The 23434-nt window shown below is 48.5% G+C and overlaps 1 protein-coding gene across 1 annotated transcript; it reads left to right on the top strand.

The window, feature by feature from the left end:
• Window positions 1–313: 313 nt before the first annotated feature.
• DDX27 (DEAD-box helicase 27) lies at window positions 314–22377 on the top strand. The gene is made up of 21 exons (XM_084777175.1): window positions 314–467; window positions 2974–3120; window positions 5251–5310; window positions 5525–5684; window positions 6374–6420; window positions 6514–6600; window positions 7604–7709; window positions 10165–10338; window positions 12321–12471; window positions 14150–14249; window positions 14352–14493; window positions 14750–14903; window positions 16510–16591; window positions 16667–16844; window positions 18634–18740; window positions 18821–18923; window positions 20924–21018; window positions 21093–21216; window positions 21397–21484; window positions 22050–22121; window positions 22234–22377. Exons 1-21 carry the CDS (start codon window positions 375–377, stop codon window positions 22250–22252), a joined length of 2289 nt encoding a protein of 762 aa, XP_084633301.1. The 5' UTR covers window positions 314–374; the 3' UTR covers window positions 22253–22377.
• Window positions 22378–23434: the final 1057 nt, after the last annotated feature.

Below are 23434 nucleotides of genomic sequence, written 5' to 3'. Positions count from 1 at the left end.
GTGCTCTTAACCTCTGAGCCATCTCTCCAGCCCCCCTGTCTGAGGTCCTTAGTGTAGTGTGGCAAATGCCTTTGTCATTCTGAACCATCTCAGCGGCCCTTGCTGTTTTGTTCCCAAGTATACACATACTTCTCTTCTAACTTTTCCCTCACTCTTGCACACTCTGACTTTCATTTCTCAAAAACTGACTACCTAGTTTTCTAACTTAAACAAAACCCCACCGATTTAACTTCATCAACTGAAACCAAGCTGGCGTATTCTTACAGTGCCTCGATAGCGGAAGTGACGTATTTCACGTGGGCACGACCTAGAGGCGGAAAAGGCGGGTCGTTCCGGCACGCCGCGTCGCTTCCGGAAGTGGCTACCTCTTCAGCATGCTTGCGGAGCTCGGGTTCATCGGGACCATCGGCGAAAATGACGAGGTGCCGGTTGAGCCCGAGTCTGATTCCGGAGACGACGAGGAGGAGGTGGGAGCGACGGGGAAGGAGCCGTGGGCGGGAGCGGCCGGGAACGAGCTGCGGAGCCACTGACCTCCTCAGCCTGAGAGTTGTGTCCCCGTGCAGCTCGTTCCACTCAGGCTTTGCGAAGTCGGCCTCCGCAGGCCAAGTCAGCCTTGCTTCCTGCCCAGTGGGTTACATAGTCTCATCTATCCATCAGGCCTCCGAGGCGGTAGTCGTGGTGTTGGGTGATGGGGATGTAGCCTTGAGCAAGAAATCGTGCGTGCATCAAGCTGTCATCTGCCTGCTTGACCCGGCCCTTCGGATGTCCCCCCCCCCCCCCCCCCCCGTCCTCCGTAGTCCAATGCCGAGAAAGCTAAACTCTAAGGCTCCAGTCACCTGCAGCCCTCACGGACTTCCATTTCCAACTTTGTCCCATCCCATTTTAGTGGTGTCCTCACCTAGCAGCGGAGTGACCTTGATGCAGTTCCAACCCTTTCAGAGTGGGTCAGGTCCTGTCGTCCCATATCTGTCTGTCTGTCTGTCTGTCTGTCTGTCTGTCTGTCTGTCTGTCTATCTATCTATCTATCTATCTATCTATCTATCTATCTATCGAAAGCCTTTCCCTGTAGCCTTGGCTATCCTGGAACAAACCAGGCTGGCCTCTAACTCAGAGATTTGCCTGCCACCTCTGCCTCCCAAGGGCTGGCATTAAAGGTGTGTGTCAGCACAGCCAGCTTAAGATTTATTTATTTTTATGTTATGTGTATGGATGTTTTGTCTGTATGGTATGGTGTGTACCACATGTTTGCAGCGTCTGAGGAGCCAGAAGAGAGTGTTGAATCCTCTGCAACTGCAATTACAGTTGTTAGCTGTCATGTTGGTACTGGGAACCAAACAGTCCCTCTGGAAGAGCAGCCAGTGCTCTTAACCACGAAGCCATCTCTCTCGCCCAGATGATGACTTATCTTTAGCACCTAGTGGGGAACCTTGTGTACATTTGGTACTTAATAGCTATGATTTTTTTTCTCAGCTTTATTGAGGTATATTAATGTGATTTTGTAAATATAAGGCATATAATATGATGATTTGATAGAATTGTTACCATCATCATCGTTATTGAGTTAGGGCTGTACAGCTCTACCTGTCCTGGAGCTCATTTTGTAGACGAGCTGGCCTCAAGCCCACAGAGATCTACCTGCCTCTGGCTCCAAGTGCTGAGATTAAAAGTGTGTGCCAGGGCTGGAGAGATGGCTCAGCGGTTAAGAGCACTGACTGCTCTTCCAGAGGTCCTGAGTTCAGTTCCCAGCAACCACATGGTGGCTCACAACCATCCATAATATGATCTGATGCCCTCCTCTGGCCTGCAAATATATATGCAGGCAGAGCACTGTATACATAGTAATAAATAAATAAATCTTTTTTTAAAAAAGTGTGTGCCACTGTGCCTGGACAGTGTGTATGTATATGTATATATTTATAGTTTTATTGTGAAATTAGTCTTTTTTTTTCCTTCTGGCAGAACTGGGAATTGAACCTGGGGCCTCATGCATGCTAGGCAAATACCGTATAACTAAACTATAGTCCCCAGCCCATGTGTCTTAGTTGGGTCTTGATGCTGTGGGGAGGAAAGGGTTTATTTCAGCTCGTAGTTCTGCATCATAGTCCATCATCAGAGCAAGTCAGGGCAGCAGCCTAGAATCAGGAACTGAAGCGGAAGCTATGGAGGAATTCCTACTGGCTTGTTCAGCCTGCTTCCTTATACAACTCAGGGCCGCCTGCCCAGGGGTGGTCCCATGGTGGCTTGGGCCAAACCAGGTCAATCATTAATCAAGAAAATGCTGGACAGATGTGTGTTTTTTATTTTTGTTTTGTTTTGGTTTTGGTTTTGGTTTTTCAAGACAGGGTTTCTCTGTGTAGGCTTGGCTGTCCTGGACTCACTTTGTAGACCAAGCTAGCCTCGAACTCACAGAGATCCACCTGCCTCTGCCTCCCAAGTGCTGCAATTATAGGCATGCGCCACTGTGCTCGGCTACTGGACAGATATTTGGAAAGAAGCTTGTTAGGTGTTTGATCAGATTTTCTGTGGACTTACTTGCCGCCTTTATAGACTGTGACTATCCACTGACAGGTGTATTCAAAACCTCCCAGGATGCTAGGCGTGGTGACATAGGCCTGTAATCCCAGTACTGGGGGAGGCATAGGCAGGCAGATCTCTGAGTTTAAGACCAACCTGGTCTACAAAGTGAGACCAGGCCAGCTGAGTAGCCAAGGCTACACAGAGAGACCCTGTCTCAAAAAACAAAAACAGACCTTCCCAGACAGTTGGAAGCTGTCTGTCTATATTTGCCTGATATGTTTCTTCGGCATTCTGTGCGTTGATTTGAACCCAGGGCCTCATGCTCGCTAGGCAGGCTCTCCTCACTGACCCATGCTCCCACGTGTAGGTTTCTCCTATCAGGCCCTGTCCCTTCCCCTCTTCCTGCTCTGCTGTTCCCCCACCTCAGCCTGCCACTCTCACCTTTCCTCTCTGCAGGGACCCATTGTGGTGGGCCGCAAGCAGAAAGCCTTGCAGAAGAACCGCAGTGCCGACTTCAACCCTGACTTTGTCTTCACTGAGAAGGAGGGCATGTATGATGGCAGCTGGGCCATGGCTGACGTCATGAGCCAGCTCAAGAAGAAGGTGAGACTGACAGGGAAGCAGTTCAGGTGATGGGCTGTTAAGGGTGGACAGTGAGTGGGTATTAGGACAACCCTTATCTCATGGCCTTTGCCTTCGCGTTGTGTTCAGCAGCTTTTGGGGTGCCTGTGAAATGGGTTGAAGTATCAGTTAGTGAGATGGTAAGCGCATTTGTCACCTGATGACCTATGTTAACCCCTGGAACCCACATGGTAGAAGGAGAGAACGGAGTCCCACTGGTTGTCCTCTGACCTCCACATGCCCTCTGTGGCTCCACCATACCTTCAACAAATAAGTACATTTTATGCATTTATTTACTAAATGCCCACCCCTGGGCATGGTGGCACATGCCTGTCATCCTGGCACAACACAGGTGGAGTTGCCTATGTAAGTGCATGCAGTGCCCATGTGGGCTACAGGGTGTGAGGTCCCCTTGAGCTGGAATTGCGGATGTTTGACCTGCCTTGTGGGTGCTGGAATGGAACCAGGGTCCTCTAGAAGGGCTCCCGGTGTTCTGAAATGATGACCCATGTCTCTAGCAATAGCACCAAGATTGATTTATTTTATTTGTGTGTGTGTGTGTGTGTGTGTGTGTGTGTATCTGCCAGGTGCATACAGATGCTCACAGAGGCCAGAACAGGGAGCTGGATCTTTTGGAACTGGAGTTAAAGATGTTTGTGGGCCGCCCAATGTGGTTGCTGGAAAAGGCCCTATGATTTAAGAAGCAAACGATCTTAACTGCTGAGCCATCTCTTTAGCCTCTAAAGTAGTCTTTTATTTTTTTTTAATTTATTTATTTTATTTACATTGGCGTTTGCCTGCATGTATGTCTGTGTGAGGGTGTCAGATCATCTGGAACTGGAGTTACAGACAGTTGTGAGCTGCCGTGTGGGTGCTGGGAATTGAACTCAGGACCTCTGGAAGAGCAGCCAGTGCTCCCAACTGCTGAGCCATCTCTCTAGCCCTTTTAAAGTAGTCTTAAAAAAAATGTGTTTGTACACTGGGCATGGTGGCACATGCCTTTAATCCCAGCACTTGGGAGGCAGAGGCAGGCAGATCTCTGTGAGTTCGAGGCCAGCCTGGTCTACAAAGTGAGTCCAGGACAGCCAGGACTACAAGAGAAATCCTGTCTCAAAAAAAACAAAACAAAGAAACAAACAAAAAAATGTGTTTGTATTGGTTCTTACTAATCTAGTTATTATTATTATAATTATTGCTGCTACTACTACTACTACTGCTACTGCTACTATTTTCCCTGAGACAGGGTTTTTCTGTGTCGTCTTGGCTGTCCTGAATTCATTTTGTAAACCAGGCTGGCGTCAAACTCACAGAAATCTTCCTGCCTCGAGTGCTGGGGAATTACAGGTGTGTGCCGTCACGTCCAGCTTTTGTTTTTATTTTTAAAAATTATTTAATATCTTTAAATTTTTAATGATCCTATGTACATGTAATGTATTCGGATCAAATCCTTTTTTTTTTTCCTTTTTTTTTCGGGACAGGGTTTCTCTGTGTATCCTTGGCTTTTCTGGACTCACTTTGTAGACCAGGCTGGCCTCAAACTCACAGCGATCCGCCTGCCTCTGCCTCCTGAGTGCTGGGATTACAGGCTTGCACCACCACTCTCTGCCTCTTTCGGTTTTGAATAGTTTGCAAATTGGTTAAAATTTCCAAAATTAGGGCTGGAGAGATGGCTCAGTGGTTAAGAGCACCGCCTGCTCTTCTAAAGGTCCTGAGTTTAATTCCCAGCAACCACATGGTGGCTCACAACCATCTATAATGTAGCCTGGTGCCCTCTTCTGGCCTGCAGGTAAACAAGCAGACAACACTGTATACATAATAATAAAATAAATCTTTTTTTAAAAAAGTTTTAAAAAATTTTCCAAAATTAGACTAAGTCTTAGACAGGCTTCTCTAATGGCCTTTGAGCCAACCTTAGATAGTGTTGACACTTTACAGGCCAGGCTGGCTTTGGCTTCATGGTCTCTTGCCTTAGCCTCCCAAATGCTAGATTATGGGTGCGAGCCCATATGCCTCGCTCTGACAAACCTTATTTATGCTAACCTTTGAGTCCTGAGCCTGTTTGTTGTCCTTCTGCATTATACGTGTCTTTTTCCTGTCTTGATTTTATTGTAGAGGGCAGCCACCACCCTAGATGAGAAGATTGAGAAAGTTCGGAAGAAAAGGAAAGCAGAGGTAAGAATTGAAGCCACACCCTGGGCTGTGCCTTTCCGCCTCACTGTCTGAGAGTAGTGGGTGGCAGGAAAAGGTGCTGCAGTCTGGGTGTTCCTTACTTGTTACTCCTTGGCCACACAGCCTGGTGGTGGCTGTGGAGCTCAGTGCGGTTTCTCTTAGGTTCTGAATTTCCTGGTGTGTGTAGTCACTCCTAATTGATTGTATTTTTCCTCAGGATAAGGAAGCCAAGTCTGGCAAGGTGGAGGAGAAAGAAGGCAGTGCAGGCTGTGATCTGAAGGGGCAGGAGCGTCTGGGAGGGAATGAGGCAGGTTCCAAGGAGGAAGACTCTGAAACTGACTACTCCTCTGAGGATGAGGAGATCCTCACCAAAGCAGGTAGGTCAATGCTGAACATTCCAGATGGGGCAGGAAATGGGTGGACCTAGGCTCTGTAAGAGATTGTGCAGTCTTTTTTTTTTTTTTAAAGATTTATTTATTTGTTACATATACAGTGTTCTTCCTGCATGTACGCCTACACATCAGAAGAGGGAACCAGATCTCATGATAGATGGTTATGAGCCACCATGTGGTTGCTGGGAACTGAACTCAGGACCTCTGGAAGAGCAGACAGTGCTCTTAACCTCTGAGCCATCTCTCCAGCCCAATTGTGCAGTCTTCTGTGCTGGCCTCTGCTGTCTCTAATAGTGCTGGGATGTGCTACATTGTCACTGTGTCAGGTGCTTATTCTTTGCAGCTGGCTGCCTCTTTCTTTCTCCTCAGCTCCATAAAGTGTTGGCTCTTCTACTGCTTACTTACTTGGGGTGACTCAGTTGCAGCAAGTTTACCTCTGCAGTCAGGGGCTCAATGAGTATTTTGGTAGAATTCACTAACGTGTCACAGTGTTGTGTTCTGTTGAGAACCTACTGTCTACATTGTACTTGCCAGGCTAGTGTCCTGTCTGCACTTGTCCTTATCTGTGAAAGGAGGCTGGGAGAGTGGCCTCCCTGGGTATAGATGGCAGCGCTGAGGATGTGTGAAGCAGAGGCTGGGTAAGGACTATGCTCACTGCTATATTTTCCCCATAGACACACTCAAAGTGAAGGAGAAGAAGAAGAAGAAAAAGGGGGGCCAGGTGAGCAGGGGTGTGAGGGTGCTGGGCAGCTAAAAGGATGTGCAGGCTCAGGTTGCTTTGCTTAGTTCTCGTCTGTCGTCTGATCTGGTACAGGAAGCAGGAGGATTCTTTGAAGATGCATCTGACTACGACAAAAACCTCTCCTTCCAGGATATGAATCTGTCCCGGCCCCTCCTCAAGGTACAAGCTCTGGCAACAAGGGTTGATTCTTAGTGATTTTCTTCTTTGTGTGTCTATATGTGTGAGTTCATGCATGTATTCATGTAAAACATGTGCATGTATGTGTGCTGGTGCCTGTGGAAGCCTGAAGAGGCCATTGAATTCCCTGGAGCTCGAGTTACAAGTGATTGTGAGCTGCCTTGGGTGCTGGGAGCCAAATTCAGATCTTCTGCAAGAGTAGAAAGTACTCTTAATTGCTGAGCCATCGCTACAGCCTGCTCATTTTAGACAGGGTCTCAGGTAGTCCAGACTTGCTGTGAACTTGCTGTGTCGCCGAGGACAGCCTTGAACTGGTCCTCCTACTTTCATCTCCCAAGGGCTGGGATACAGGTGTGCATCACCACAACCAGCTGACAAGAGTTGATTCTTGCTGTAGGCTCCATCTAGGCGCCTTTCATTCCCTCTTTGACCTCAACGCTGCTGTCTGCTCAGTTTCCAGAGAGCCCTCTTGAGCAGTAAGTCCTAGGACTCTCATGGCTCCCACTCTCACTTCGGATAAAGCCGGAGTCCTTACAGTGGCTTACAGACTTTTTCCCTTCTGTGCCCTTTTGAGGATAGTTGTAGCACTTTTCTCCTTTGCACTTTCTGTTCCCTCTGCTTGGAAGATTCTTCTTCCAGAAGTCTATTGGGGTGCTTCCTCATCCCACCAGGGTTCAGGGAGTCATTCCCTGACATGCCTGTTGTGACTGACCCGTCCTTCCTGGCTGTCTCCAGCTCCTTCATGGCTGCATTTATCTCTCTAGAATGGGTGCTTGTCTTTTGGGTTGTTTCTTTCTGCCGGTTCCCAGAGCAAGGCTTTTTTTTTTTTTGTCTCCTGCTGTCTAGAGTGCAGTTGGTGCCTTAGACTCTGGAGGGAAGGCACTCAGGAGGTTGTGTGCCCCGGGAGGCATGGTGTAGTTACCTTGTTGCTTGCTGACACTCACTCCCTGCCCACCTGCCGTCTGACTGTAACTTTTCTTTTCAGGCCATTACAGCCATGGGGTTCAAGCAGCCCACCCCAATCCAGAAGGCGTGCATCCCTGTGGGTCTGCTGGGGAAAGACATCTGCGCCTGCGCAGCCACTGGAACAGGTGAAAGGATGCGCGGGACTAGGAGGCCAGAGCATACTAGGGCTCCAGTTTGCTAACCACACTTGGCTTTTTAAAGATCTGTTTGTGAGCCTGGGGTGGTGGTGCAAGCCTTTAATCTCAGCATTTGGGAGGCAGAGGCAGATGGATCTCTAAGTTTGAGGCCAGCCTGGTCTACAGAGAGAGTTCCAGGACAGTTTTGGCTACACGGCGATAGCCTGTCTTGAAAACCCTAAAATAAAGATTATGAGTATTTTGTTTGCATGTATGTGTAAATCCCGTATGTGTGCAGGCATGGCACAGGGCGTTGTGTAACTGTAGCTGGAGTTGACTGTGAACTGCCGTGTGTGCGCTGAGAACCCAACTCAGGTCCTCCGCAAGAGCAGCAGGCTCTCGTAACCACCGAGCCCCTCTTCAGCCTCTCGACTTGGCTTTTTCAACTTCAGAAAGAGTTGATAAAGCTAGATGTGTTGGTGTATTCCTCTATCCCAGGATGTAGACAGAAAGATTGTAAATTATTGCTCAGCCTAGTGCTATAGAAAAGTCTTTGGGTTTTTTTTGTTTTGTTTGTTTGAGACAGGGTTTCTCTGTGTAGCTTGGACTTGCTTTGTAGACCAGGCTGGCCTTGAACTCACAGAGATCCGCCTGCCTTTGCCTCGGCCTCCTGAGTGCTGGGATTATAGGCATGCACCACTGTGCCGGGTAGAAAGGACTATCTTAAAAAGGAAAAAGTCTGACTGGGTGTGGTGGTGCATGCCTGTAATCCCAGCACTTGGGAGGCAGACACAGGCAGATCTCTGAGTTCAAGGCCAGCTTGGTCTACAAAGTGAGTCCAGCACAACCAAGGCTATACAGAGAAACCCTGTCTCAAGAAACAAACAAAAAGCAAAATAAAAATGAAATAAATAAATAGAAAAAAGTCTGTAGAAGTCTGTACTCAGTTGGTGACTTTTGTCTTTTTTAAAGATTTATTTTATAAGCCGGTTATGGTGGCACACACCTTTAATCCCAGCACTGGGGAGGCAGAGGCAGGTGGATCACTGTGAGTTTGAGGCCAGCCTGGTCTACAGAGTGAGTCCAGAACAGCTAAGGGTACACAGAGAAACTTTGTCTCGGAAAAAAAAAAAAGTTTTTTTTTTTTTCTTTTTACTGCCAGGGCTACACAGAGAAGCCCTGTCTCGAAAAACCAAAAGATAAATAAATAAAAGAAAGTAAAATATTTATTTTATTTTTAATTATCTATATATGTATATGTCTTATATGGGTTATGTGTATGTGTGCGTGCTGATGTTTCTTCAGACCAGAAGAGGATGACAGGTCCCCTGGAGCTGGTGTTACAGGCAGTTTGGAGCTGCGTGGTATGGGTGTTGGGAGCTGCATTTGTCCTCTAGAAAAATAGCACTCATTTTTAACCATTGAGCCATCTCCCTAGCCCCTCAGTTGGTGATTTTTGCTTTAAAAGATTTATTTATTTATTTATTTATTTATTTATTTATTTATTTATTTATTATTTATACAATATTCTGTCTGCTTGTATGCCAGTAGTCCAGAAGAGGGCAACACTATGTGGTTGCTGGGAATAAACTCAGGACCTTTGGAAGAGCAGTCAGTGCTCTTAACCACTTAGCCATCTCTCTAGCCCCTCAGTTGGTGATTTTTTTTAACAGCTTTTAACTCTATGGGGATGCCAGTTTGTCTTTATAGCTGCATGTTATAGAACATTGAACTTTGGGACTGGGGAGATGGCTAAGAAGTAAAGACCACTGGCTGTTTTTGCAGAGGACCAAAGGTTGGTTCCCAGCACACACTTGGCAGCTTAACAACCATCTATAACTTCAGTTCCAGAGGATCAGACACCAGATCTTTGCTGGCCTTAATGGGTATCAGGCATACATACATACAGGCAAAATAGTCATATACATAAAGAATATAAAAATAAATAAGTATTGGGGCTAGAGAGATAGCCTAGTGGTTAAGAGTACTGGCTGCTTGTCAATGGGACCCGGGTTCAATTCTCAATTCCCACATAGCCATTCATAGCTGTCTCTAACTCCAGTTCCAGACAATGCCCTTGCTGGTCTCTGTGGGCACACATATGGCATACATTCACAGACATATACGTACATGTAAAATAAAAAATCTTCCAAATAATAACTAAGTCTCTAAGAATGTTAAGTTTTGTTTCTGGCATCCACTGGTGTTGGGCTGGGAGTAGGATGACAGCTGGGTCCCTGACAGAGCAGCTGGCGTGGGCACTGCTGAGCCAGCGCTCCGGCCTAGTTATTGTCTTGATGCTTTCTTTTTAAGCTTACATTTGGCATTGTTTGGCAGCAAGAAAGCACTTTCACGCCTAAGTTGTGTGTTCTGTAGGCAGAGGTACGGGGGCCTGTACTCAGGTGGAACCAAAGCATGGAAGTTGCTGAGCCTGCTCTCTGGTCTCCTGCTCTTCTTCCTGTAGGCAAAACTGCAGCCTTTGCGTTGCCTGTCTTGGAGCGTCTGATCTACAAGCCCCGCCAGGCTGCGGTCACCCGAGTGCTGGTGCTGGTCCCCACCAGAGAGCTGGGCATCCAGGTGCACTCCGTCACCAAGCAGCTGGCCCAGTTCTGCAACATCACTACCTGCCTGGCTGTGGGTGAGTTGAGAGGCACCGGCCTTTGGGAGATAAGATGTGACAGATAGAGGATGGTGTGTGCTTCCTCCACCCACAGATGTCAGGAAAGGCCTGGTGTTGATTGAATCCTCCTAAAAAACAGTTGACACTTTCATAGTGGATACTGGAGGCAAGGGGAAAGATTTCATTAAGTCTTAACTCTTTTTGCTTTGTTTTATATTTTTTGAGGTAAGGGTTCACTCTGTATCCCAGATTGCCTTGGAATTTAACAGTGTAGCTTAGGTTGTCCTCAAATACACCAGTTCTCCTGCCTTACCCTCCTGCTTGAGAGAGATTGCAGGTATGAGCCAGCACACTCAGTAGGACTTGACCTGTTTGATTTTGTTACTGGGGATTGGATCTAGGGCTTTTTCATGATACTGTATTCCTGCATTGCATTTCTACTCAGAAAATTGACCTTGGGGCTGGCGATTTGGTCCAGTGGTTCAGGACATGTGCTATTCTACAAAAGGACTAGGCTTTAGTTCTCAGCACCCATGTGGCAACTCAGACCTGTCTATAACTTCAGATCCAGGGGATCTGACATTTTCTTCTGATCTCTGAGGCACCAGCCCCAGGTGTGCACACCGAGGCTGACCTCTGGGGCACCAGCCCCAGGCATACACGTGGTGTACATCATACATGGAGGCAAGCCTCATACACATATTAAAATGATACAGACCTTTACAAAAAAGCCTGGCGTTGTGGTGCATGCCTTTTCAGCACTGAGGAGGCAGAGGTAGTCTGATCTCTGAGTTGGAGGCCAGCTTGGTGTACATAGTGAGTTCTAGACTAGCCAGGACTGTACAGTGAGATACTGTTCAAAAATCCAAAGATTTGAGCTGGGCATGGTGGCGCATGCCTTTAATCCCAGCACTCGAGAGGCTGAGGCAGGTGGATCGCTGTGAGTTCCAGGCTAGCCTGGTCTATAGAGTGAGTCCAGGATGGCCAAGATAACATAGAGAAACCTTGTCTAAAAAGAAAAAAGAAAAAAGAAAACCAAAAACAAAACAAAAAACACCAAGAAGAGACGATACCCTATGAGCATATAAAGGGGAAGTCCCCCTCAGTCACAGTCATAGGGGAGGGGAGTAAGGGGAAAATGGGAGGATACAAGGGATAGGATAACCACTGAGATATAATAAGAATAAATTAAAAAAAAAAATCTAAAGATTTAACCTTGAAAAAGAAAATTTAGGTGTGGGGATGTGGTTCCATGGTAGAGGATTTGTGCTGGGTTGCTTCTGCCAGTCTTTGGGTTCAGTTCCTACTAACACACAAAAATGGTGTTATATTTCATAAAAACTTCTGTAATCCTAGCACTTGGGAAGATGGGGTAGGCCTCATTGCTAGCCTGGGCTACATTGTGAGACCTGACTCAAGCCAATAAAAAAGATGAGGAAGCTGGGCACAGTGGCGCACACCTGTAATCCCAGCACTTGGGAGGCAGAGGCAGATGAATCTATGAGTTCGAGGCCAGTCTGGTCTACAAAGTAAGTCTAGGACAGCCAGGGCTACACAGAAACCCTGTCTCAAAAGCAACAACAACAAAAACAAACCAGAAAGAAAGCAGACTTTTTCTTGGTACTGAATCAATTGAGGATAGAATTTCTACTTACTGTGAGTAACCGTGTTTTGGGAAGACTTCTTGGTGAAGTCACAGTGTCCATCTAGTCTGTCTTTACCCTTTAGACAGAGGTGAGAGTCGGGGATGATCTTGGTCCTCACGCACAGGGACATCAGTAGTGTAGGTGCTTCTCTGAGACCTTCGAAGTTTTGGTGTCTGCCCTCAGCCAGCTGTAATGAATGCATCTGTCTCAATGCTCATTGAGAAATAGTATTGCCAGGGCCTCGGGCTCTTGTTCCCTGTGTGTGTTCTGCATTGGCCAGAGCCCCAGGTAGGTGGCGCCACTGAGGAGTGCTGACTAGACCCGACCATCCACTCGGGTGTCTCCTGTCTGCAGGTGGCCTGGATGTGAAGTCCCAAGAAGCCGCTCTTCGGGCAGCACCAGATATCCTCATCGCCACCCCCGGCCGGCTCATTGACCACCTCCACAACTGCCCCTCCTTCCACCTGAGCAGCATTGAGGTGCTCATCCTGGATGAGGCTGACAGGTGTGCCTGAGGTGCAGGGCCAGGGTTGTGTGCTCTCTAAGCCCTTGGTCACTGGTGTATAAAGCATCTGTTGTTCGCATTGGATCTCTGTCCAGGGTTAGGTCAGGTTCCCCTGGGTATGCATGTGCACGCACGCCCCCCGCACCTCTTCTTTCCTCCTCCTCCCTTCCTCCTCCCCCTGGAGTGGGCTGCTTAAGAGATAGGAGGGGTCGTTCAGGAACAGTGCTGCAGGCCTGTAATCCCAGCAATGGAAGGCCGGGAGGCAGAGGCAGGAAGAGTGCCCAGAGTGTGAGTCTAGCTCACAGGGTGTAGCAGGTTCCAGACCAGCCTGGGCACACAGTGAAACTGTGTTTCCAAAAAAAAGCTCAAATAATGTGAGCTCTACCATTTCCCAAGATTTGAAACTACTACTGAGATCCTTAGAAAAAATCTTTTTCTTGTCTGTACATGGAAATAAGAAATGTGCCCATCTCAGGCTGGGTACTCAAGAGGGAGCAGTTCATGCAGGCAAGGCAGTAGGGCTTCCACAGGCCATCTCCAGGACTGCCCCTCCACACTTCCTGTCCCCTCCACACTTCCTGTCCCCTCCACACATCCCACCCCCTCCATACTTCCTGTCCCTCCACACATCCCACCCCCTCCATACTTCCTGTCCCTCCACACATCCCACCCCCTCCATACTTCCTGTCCCCTCCACACATCCCACCCCCTCCATACTTCCTGTCCCTCCACACATCCCACCCCCTCCATACTTCCTGTCCCCTCCACACATCCCTCCCCCTCCATACTTCCTGTCCCCTCCACACATCCCACCCCCTCCATACTTCCTGTCCCCTCCACACATCCCACCCCCTCCATACTTCCTGTCCCTCCACACATCCCACCCTCTCCATACTTCCTGTCCCCTCCACACATCCCTCCCCCTCCATACTTCCTGTCCCCTCCACACATCCCACCCCCTCCATACTGCCCTTCTCTTGCTCATTATGTCCCAAGTGGACCACTGACAAGGTCACTTAGGAAGCTGGTTCTCTCTCATGGAGTATGGAAGAACTGAGCAGTGCCTCACATGAGCTCTCTCCTCAGCTCAGCTAACGGCAGCCCGGTCCTTCCAGTTGTTAGCTCTGTGTTTCATATCTGTGGTGCACCTGTTAGCAGCCACCATGCACCCCTTTCTCAGCACAGCACCATCTCCTTAACCTGCTTCACACTTGTGCAAGCCCTTACCAGCAGCCTTGTCCCTAGGATGGCTGATCAGTCCAGGCACCACGACACAACTCGACATATGCAGAGAGCAAGGCTAAGGGGGTATTCTAGACAGAGACTAAAGCAGCCTCACCAGCAGCTGCAGCACAAGCATGGAACAGAGGAGGAGATTTGGTCCTGTCCAGACACTGCAGTGTCTGCCAGGTTGTTTAACACTGTGGTTCTGTAGGAGCAGGTTGTTATCTGTCAGAAGTACATGTGGGGACACAGGGGGACAAGCTGCCGGGACCTCAAGGCCTTGCAGAATAGATGGGCGGGCAGAGACCTTGTGGCTCAGCGATAACTCTGTGAGGGCAGGATGATGCAGTCACTGGGTAAACGTGAGTGTCAGGACAGCCTTGGCCTGTGTGGTTCCCTGGCCCTCATGCTTGAAGCAGAGCTCTTCCTCAGCTTGTCTGCCCCCTTCTTCCAGGATGCTGGATGAGTATTTTGAGGAACAGATGAAGGAGATTATCCGAATGTGTTCCCACCACCGCCAGACTATGCTCTTCTCGGCCACCATGACAGATGAGGTGGGTGTACCTACAGGGATGCAGAGGACCCCCGCTGGGCAAGCCCTCTTTTCTTGTTCTCCGTCTCACATAGCCAAGCGTCCCTGATCCTGTGCTCGGCAGGTGAAAGATCTGGCTTCGGTCTCCTTAAAGAACCCTGTGCGGATATTTGTGAACAGCAACACGGACGTAGCTCCCTTCCTGCGGCAAGAGTTCATACGGATCCGGCCTAACAGGGAAGGGGACCGGGAAGCCATTGTGGCAGGTGAAGGCCCAGGGCTGTGCTGGACAGGGTGGCATCTGCAGTCAAGCTCCTTCCTGCTTTTGTGTCCTCTAGCTGCTTCCATCCATTGTCCCCTAGCTCAAACAGTGGCACTGCTCGTTACCTGGCCCACGTCACCTCTTCAGAGAGGCCAGCTGTCCTGCGGCCTCCCGTTTTCCTTGCTCCATGGTGTTAACTACTCGTTGGGGTTGGCTTCTCTGTCTTTGCCTTGGCATATGAGCCACTCCTCTCCCTGCAGCTCTACTGATGAGAACCTTCACCGACCATGTGATGCTCTTCACTCAGACCAAGAAACAGGCCCACCGCATGCACATCCTCCTGGGACTACTGGGCCTGCAAGTGGGTGAGCTCCATGGCAACTTGTCACAGACACAGCGGCTGGAGGCCCTCCGGTAATACTCAGGGTGGAGAGAAGATAGGATCCTGGGAGTTGTGCTTTAGTGGTGGGGGACACTTGATCTGCGCCAGTGTCTGCCACTACACCTGTAATCCCAGCAGCTTGGAAAACTGAAGTGGGAATCACTGACAGTTAACCTGAGTACCTTATGGTTGCATGTAGTTAGAACTCACCTGTTGTCCTCACTGCTTTCCTCTGGATCCACATCAGGAAACATACATGGTCTGTGTGGGCTTTCGCAGAGCAGCTCTCAACGTCTTAATCAGCATGCTTGATTAAGTTGGTTAAAACTCACACTTGGGCCGCGTGTGGTTGCGCACATCTTTAATCCTAGCACTTGGGAGGCAGAGGCAGGTGGATCACTGAGTTCAGGGCCAGCCTGGTCTACAGAATGAGTCCAGGACAGCCAAGAGAACACAGAGAAACCCTGTCTAGAAAAACCAAAAAAGCCAAAACAAACAAACAAAAGCTTCCAGGACTAGGCCTAGATTGCAGAAGGAGGCAGTAAGCCTTCCAGACGACAATAAAGCCAGGAGAATAAAATTACTTTTACACTGCCACCACTGTGCTACATGGTTTCTGTAGGATTTGTCATTTAATTTTCATAGAGCAGAGGAGAGCTACAGGATAGGGACCCATCAGGACGCTCCTTCACTCCTGCTCCTGTTCATCACAAGCTGAGAGCTGTGAAGCAGGGACGCTCCAACCCCTGCTCTTTAGTCTAGAGAGACTTGAGTGTGATGGCAGTTGCTGTGTGAGAGAGTGGACACCTGAGGTGACGTGCTCAGGTACTGTTAAGGCTGGGTGTGGTGGTGGGAATGTGGCTCTGCTAGAGGGCTTACACGAGACCCAGTGTTACACCCCTAGCTCAACCTTGTTCATCTACCAGCATAAATTAAAAAGTATACACGCTGATGAACCATACCCTGCTGCCTGCACTCTTAAGAGAATGTATGGTGCTTTATCATTATCATTGTTGTTATGGTTTGTTTGTTTTTTATTTTTGCTTATTCAGTGTGCTTGGGTGTGTGGTGTGAATGTAGAGATCAGAGGACAACGTGCTGGAATCAGTTCTTTCCTTCCACCATGTGTATCCCAGGGATTGAACTCAGGTCCTCAGGCTTGGTACCAAGTGCCTTTACCTGCTGAGCCATTTCATGGTGTTGGGCTGAGGTATCTTTTTTGTTTTGTTTTGTTTGTTTGTTTGTTTGTTTTTCAAGACAGGGTTTCTCTGTGTAGTCTTGGTTGTCCTGGACTCATTTTGTAGACCAGCCTGGTTTTGAACTCACAGCAATCCACCTGCCTCTGCCTCCTGAGTGCTGGGATTAAAGGCGTGCGCCACCATGCCTGGTTTTGGATTGAGGTATCTTTTTTTTTAAAGATTGATTTGTTTATAGCATATACAGCATTCTGCCTGCATGTATGCCTATATACCACTAGAGGGCACCAGATCTCATTATAGATGGTCATGAGCCACCATGTGGTTGCTGGGAATTGAACTCAGGACCTCTGCAAGAGCAGACAGTGCTCTTATAACCACTGAGCCATCTCTCCAGCCCCCTGATTGAGGTATCTTATCAAACATCTCTGACTCTTTCTAGGCGGTTTAAGGATGAACAGATTGACATCCTGGTGGCCACAGATGTGGCAGCCCGTGGGCTTGACATTGAAGGAGTGAAAACAGTGAGTGACTCTTCTGTCCCTTTGCCTCCCTGTGCCTGCCTGCTGCACCTCGCTGATTCTTTGTCTGATGCTCAGGTGATCAACTTCACCATGCCCAACACTGTCAAACACTATGTGCACCGGGTAGGGCGAACTGCACGTGCTGGTAGGGCTGGACGCTCTGTCTCTCTGGTGGGAGAAGAGGAGCGGAAGATGCTGAAGGAGATTGTAAAGTCTGCCAAGGCTCCAGTGAAGGCACGGATCCTTCCCCAGGGTAAGCAGCACAGGGTGGTCAGGCGCTTGAGCGCTACTGCCTCCTGAGACCCTTGGACAGGCCTCCCTCCCCACCTATGTGTCCAGCTATGTACCAAGCAGTGATGAGAGAAGGTAAAGGTAGGGTCCAGCTCATCAGAACTTCTTGTCAACTCCCTCCCCCACCCCCTTTCTGCTGGTGGGTAAAAAGGTGAGGCTGACACTCATTCTTGGCTCTTTTTATTCTGTTCATGTGGGTATCCACCCTTTCTTCCTTCCTCCTCTTATTTTAAAAACCAATATTAGAGATGAAACCTAGGGCCTGGCATGCTAGGCAAGTACTCTGCCACTGGGCTTTATCCCCAGACCTTGTTTTATTTTGAGACAGGGTCGCCTCAGTTATCCAGGCTGCCCTGGTTCTGTAGCTCAATATGGATTTACCCATTTACTAATTTCCTCTTCCTTCTTTCCCTTTTTCCTCCCTCCCTCCCTCCCTTCTTCCCTTCCCTCCTTCCTTCTTTTCTCCCTTTCTCTCTTTCTCTTTTCTGAGACAGGGTCTTGCTATGCTATGTAAACCAGGCTGGCCTCAAACTCAGAGGTCTGCCTGCCTCTGCCTCCTGGGTGCTAGGATTAAAGGTGTGCACCACCATGCCTGGCTTTGGCTTACCTGTTTTAATGTTGCCAAGTTGAGTCTACTCGTTGGCATTAGTGATGATAAAAATGAAGTCTGTAGCCGGGTGAGGTGGCACACACCTATAATCCCATCACTTGGGAGGCAGAGGCAGGTGGATCTCAGTGAGTTTGAGGCCAGCCTGGTCTACAAAGTGAGTCCAGGACAGCCAAGGGAACACAGAGAAACCCTGTCTTGAAACAAACAAACAAAAAGTCTGTAATCAAAGAGCTCATCCTGCTGTGTCTCTTCTACTTGTAGAAGTTTTCTAGTTTCTTTCGGTTTTGAGCGTCTACTTACTTTATTCTGTCTATCTGAATGTCCATGTAATAGATGTGTGTGATGCTCTGAGGCCAGAAGAGGGCATCAGATCATCTAGAGCTGGAGTTACAGATGGTAGTGGGTGCTGAGAACTGAGACTAGGTCCTGGAAGAACAGCCAGTGCTCTGCCAGCCGCCCCTTCCCCCATTTTCATTTCAGGTTGTGAGTCAGGGAATAGCTCCTTCTGTATGCCTTGTTTCAGTGCTACTGTCCTAGCAGCTGGGATGGAGCAGGGTACAGAACAGCTGGTGGTGTGGTGTGAGAGTCAATGACTCAGTGTGACTGAGTGAGAGGAGGAGAGGAGCTAGGTTAAAAAAGCTGCTGAAGGCCGGGCGTGGTGGCGCACGCCTTTAATCCCAGCACTTGGGAGGCAGAGGCAGGCGGATCGCTGTGAGTTCGAGGCCAGCCTGGTCTACAGAGTGAGTCCAGGACAGTCAAGGCTACACAGAGAAACCCTGTCTCGGAAAACAAAACAAACAAAACCAAAAACAAAAAAGCTGCTGATTCTGTTTTTACTTCCCAGCTGGCTTTGGAGCAGCTGGAATCACAGGTGTGTGCTGCTGTGCTTGCCTTGATGTGGGGTCTGGAGATCTGAATGTGTGCCTTCATTCTTGCTTGGCATCTCCCAGCCTTTCTTTGCTTTTGAGATGAGTTCTGCCGCTGTTGTGCTCCAGGAAGCAGCGCTCTCTGCCTCCTGAGTAACCAGGGTGATAGGCTAGCGAAGTATTCAGGAAGGAAGCACACTGGCCTGTGTCTGCATTATTTTCATTAACTCCCTAGTACTCACCCTCAGTTTTATTCTCTATTTGTTTCCTGTAAGATGTTATCCTCAAATTCCGGGACAAAATTGAGAAAATGGAGAAAGATGTGTATGCAGTGCTGCAGCTGGAGGCTGAGGAGAAGGAGATGCAGCAGTCGGAAGCCCAGGTGAGGCTCTGTGGCCATCTCCCCGCTCGTGCTGCTCCGAGACAGCTGTAGTGCTCACCTGGCAGTCACTGTCCCCACAGATTGACACAGCAAAGCGGCTCTTAGAGAAGGGAAAGGAGAAAGCGGACCAGGAGCCTGAGAGGAGCTGGTTCCAGACCAAGGAAGAGAGGAAGAAGGAAAAGAGTACGTCCTGGAGGGTCTCATCAGACTGACTGTTGTCGTTAAGTCATCAGTGTGGCCTAAAAATGTTTATCACTAGGCCTGGAGTTAGTATTATGGCAGTATAACCCGCTAGCGATCAATCAAGACACGGACACCTGTTATATTTTAAATTGGCCTTAGTTAACCTGGGGCAGGGCAGATATTAATACCCTAGACTACTTACCGTAGTGGGGCAGGTATGGGATACTTGCCCAATCCCACGCCATCTGCTTCTAATAATTCCTATCAAGCTACCTCCCATCCATAATCCCATATACTTGCTAATGCTCTTCATCTGGGCCAAATCCCCGTCCATGCCAGCCTTGTGCTTCTCTTCCACCTAACCCATGATGGCGAGCTTCCTTCTTCCTCCCTTCTCCGGTCTCTCCTCCTTCCCAAGATTCTCTCTGTCTTCCCACACCTGGGAGCCTTAGCCACACCCTATCCATTTGTCCTGCCCGCTGTAACAGCCTTTTATTAATTAGCATCAAAATACATCAGACCAACAGCTGACCATCCAGGCTTAGTGGGTAAAGTATTTGCTGTGCAAACCTAAGGACCTGACTTTGAATTTCCAGAACCTGCCTCACAGCTTTAAGAAATTAAAATGGCAGCATGTTTCTTTATCATGAGTAGATGTAACTTTTCCCTATTGAGGGATAGGGAAGGTTTTTCCACCTTCTGCTGTTAGGCAGAAGGGGTAGGGATGTCATATTTGAACATATGTCCCTTAGTTAAGCAGGCATGTTTGCTTCATAGGACAAACTCCTGAGGGTGAAAAAGTATACATACTTCTAATTCTAGTGGCAATTTCAAAATAATCTTCCATGTAGGCAATGGCTGCAATTTCAGAGACCCTGCCACTATTTGATGGTAGGCAGGAAGGGCGAGCGTGTTAGGCTTGCTTCTCCTGTAGAGGGGGCATGGCTGCTGGTGGAGGGTCTTGAGCACAAGGTAAAGCTGTCTTTGTCCTTGGTAGCAGGTATTGAGACAATGTGCACCTCCTGAGTCCTGAGGCAGCTGGGCTTAGTGAGCTGCAGGTGCTCAGCAGGGGAGAGGCAGCCTCAGCTGTCTTTCTCAGGTGGCGTGTGTCATCCACCCTGTTTTATGTTGTGAGACAAGAGTCTCCCATTGGTCTAGAACTCAGCAAATGGCCTAGTTGGGCTGGCCTTTGAACCCTAGGGATCAGCCTGTCCCTGCTACCCCAGACCTGGGATTATAAACAGATTACCACCACCCACTCTTCTTTCTTTCTTTCCTTTTTTTTTTTAATGGGTTCTAGGTGCCTGGGTTTACCTTTAACCCCTGCACTCTGGTGGCAGACGTGGGTGGATCTCTTTGAGTTCCAAGCAAGCCAGGGCTACAAGAGACCCGGTGTCAAAAGCCAGTTTAAAAAACAAGTTAGGGGACTAGAGAGATGGCTCAGCAGTTAAAAGCACTGACTACTCTTCCAGAGGTCATGAGCTCAATTCCCAGCAACCACATGATGGTTCACAACCATCTATAATGTGATCTGATGCACACTGTATACATAATAAATCTTTAAAACAAACAAAAAACCAAGTTGGTTTTGGGTATGAAATTCAGGTCCTTACTCTTTTAAAACTTTGTATATTTATTCTGAACAATTTGATCATGTATTAGTAGTATACATTGATCATACCCCCACATCTCATGCTGCCCCCCCCACTCTGTACTGAACCCCTTTCCAACAAGTTCCCTCCTGCTTTGAAGGTCACTTTTCATGGCCGCTGCATTTAATTAAGTCTGCCATGAACATGGGTGGGGGTTATTGAACAAGGGCAGCTTGCCAGGGCTGCACTCCTGAGGAATGTGACTCCCCTCTTCCCACAACTATTAACTGGGCAGCCCTTGGCCTCGTTCTTACCCGACAGGCAGTTTCCTAAGTGAGCCGTCACTCCCCCAGTTAACTTTTCATCTTTAAAGACATACTGAAACACCATGCTCTGCTCTCACTCCAGTTGCTAAGGCTCTGCAGGAGTTTGACTTGGCCTTAAGAGGGAAGAAGAAAAGAAAGAAGTTTATGAAGGATGCTAAGAAAAAGGGGGAGATGACGGTGAGTGGCCTCCTTCTGGAGTTAGGTCCCATGGAGCCCTGCTGTTCTTTGCTCATCCTTCTCTCTGCCCCTAGGCAGAGGAGAGGTCCCAGTTTGAAATCCTCAAGGCACAGATGTTTGCAGAGCGGCTGGCCAAGAGGAACCGCAGAACCAAGCGAGCACGGGCAATGCCTGAGGAAGAGCCTGCAGCAGGCCCTGGTAAGGGATGGGGAGTCCACCCTGATGCCTGCACCATAGCAGAAATCCATGAGGATGGCAGTGGCCAAGCTTTGGAGGAAGTGGGGCATACCAGTGTTCTCGCCTTCCACTGACTTTGGGATCCTCGCCCAGAACGTCAGGTGACTTAGTAGCCTCTGACCCATGTTTTTCTGTGTGCAGCCAAGAAACAAAAGCAGCAGAAGAGGTCTGTGTTTGATGAAGAGCTCACCAACACGAGCAAGAAGGCCCTGAAACAGTATCGAGCTGGGTGGGTTTTAAGTGCTGCTCAGCCCTCGGTGTATGTGTGTCCTTGCCCGCTCTTACCTAGAGCTTCACAGTGCTGTGACTCGGCCTTGTGTGCAAAAGCAGGAGAGGCGTTAAGTGTGCCCTTGTATAAGCTTGCCTGATCTAGACCTCTCCATGTGGCTTCTTGGGAAAGGCCTCTACCCACTGTCCTTAAAGCTGGTTGCTGGAAAGCCGGGTGTGGTGGCGCACGCCTTTAATCCCAGCACTCGGGAGGCAGAGGCAGGTGGATCGCTGTGAGTTCGAGGCCAGCCTGGTCTACAAAGTGAGTCCAGGATGGCCAAGGCTACACAGAGAAACCCTGTCTCGAAAAACCAAAAAAAAAAAAAAAAAAAAAAAAAAAAGCTGGTGGCTGGATTCCAGAAATGGATATTGCTTTATACAAGCTCATAGGAGCCTGAATCCCAGACACTGAACCTCACATGGCTGCACCCATCCTGCCCATGCTGCCCTTTCTATGAAGCCGAGATGTAGTGATGCCACTCGCATGCCCCACAGCCTGCCCATCTTAAATTTCCCCTCTCTTACAGCCCTTCGTTTGAAGAGAGGAAGCAGTTGGGTCTGCCCCTCCAGAGAAGAGGGAACTTCAAATCCAAGTCCAGGTAATGTTGCACTGTGGAGGGCAGAGGTGGTACTCACCGGGCTGGAGAAGCAAGCTGTCGAGGCAGCACTGTTCCTCCTCTCTGTTGTTAATTTTGTCCATTTTAAAAATAGGTACAAGAGGAAGAAGTAACTCCAGTGGCGTGAAGAAGCTGGTGGGACGGATTTATATCCCTTCCCTGTGGGAAGTCATCTTGTCTTGGTCTGGTTCTTTTCCATTTGTAAAACAACAATAAACCTTGTTTAACAAACCTGCTATCTACGTGTGCAACTGTTGTTTTTGTCTTAGGGATTTAGTATCTAGGTGCTGTTTAAATTTTGAGACAGTGTCTCACTGTGCAGCCCAGGCTAGCTTGGAACCTATGATTTAGGTCTCAAGTTTGTGGCACAATAGATTAGTGGGATTACAAATGTACCTGCTGTGCCAGGCTGTGTCTCCCTTCCTGACTAGCTTTGCTTCGACATATCTTATGCAAGAAGTCTATTTGTAAGCTCAAATTCCCTCACCTCGGTTTGGTCTGCTCAGAAACTCTAAGCTCACCCACACTTGTCAACATAGGCTTCTGTTTAGGAAGTCGAGGCTCATTTGGTGCCAGAGTGTGATTCAGACCAGGTTATGTCTTTGGCAGAAAGATCTCCATGTTAAAAGGCAGGGGCCAACAAGAAGGCTTAGCCAATAAAGGCAAAGTCTGGCCTGGACTACTTCCTGGGGACCCACATAGTGGAAGGAAGAAAACAAGGTCTTACTGTTGGACCACACATGCAACCACAAACAAACAATAGATGTGGTCTAAATAGCCAAGTGCAGAACTCATTAGGGATATGCAGTGGTGTACAGATTGTTTCAGGGCACTCCTGAGACATTTCTGCTCATGGTAAGACATTGTAGAATGTCTTTTTTTTTTTTCCCCTCCTAATTGAGTGCTATGTCTTCATGTATACCTGCAAGCCAGAAGAGGGCACCAGATCTGAGTATAGATGGTTGTGAGCCACCATGTGGTTGCTGGGAATTGAACTCAGGACCTCTGAAAGAGCAGCCAGTGCTCTTACCCACTGAGCCATCTCTCCAGCCCTGTAGAATGTCATAAAATGTCTTACCATGAGTAAAATTTGGCTCAATAGCTAAATGACCCCCACTACAAAAAAAATGATGCCTCGACATAGGCATGTATCACCCACAATTCTCTGGCCACCCATGTTGCTACTCAAAGTTAGGAAAGTAGACAAACCACTGGGCTAGGATGGTGATGGTTGTAGAACAAAGCTGAAGCCCTATGCTCATCAGTTAACCAGTACAGCAAAAAGACAAGCACAC

The sequence above is a fragment of the Acomys minous genome (assembly GCF_964271855.1).
Source record: "Acomys minous genome assembly, chromosome: 3".
Taxonomy (NCBI): domain Eukaryota; kingdom Metazoa; phylum Chordata; class Mammalia; order Rodentia; family Muridae; genus Acomys; species Acomys minous.
Note: the sequence above shows the minus strand (reverse complement) of the source record. Positions and strands in the feature narration are given on the sequence as shown.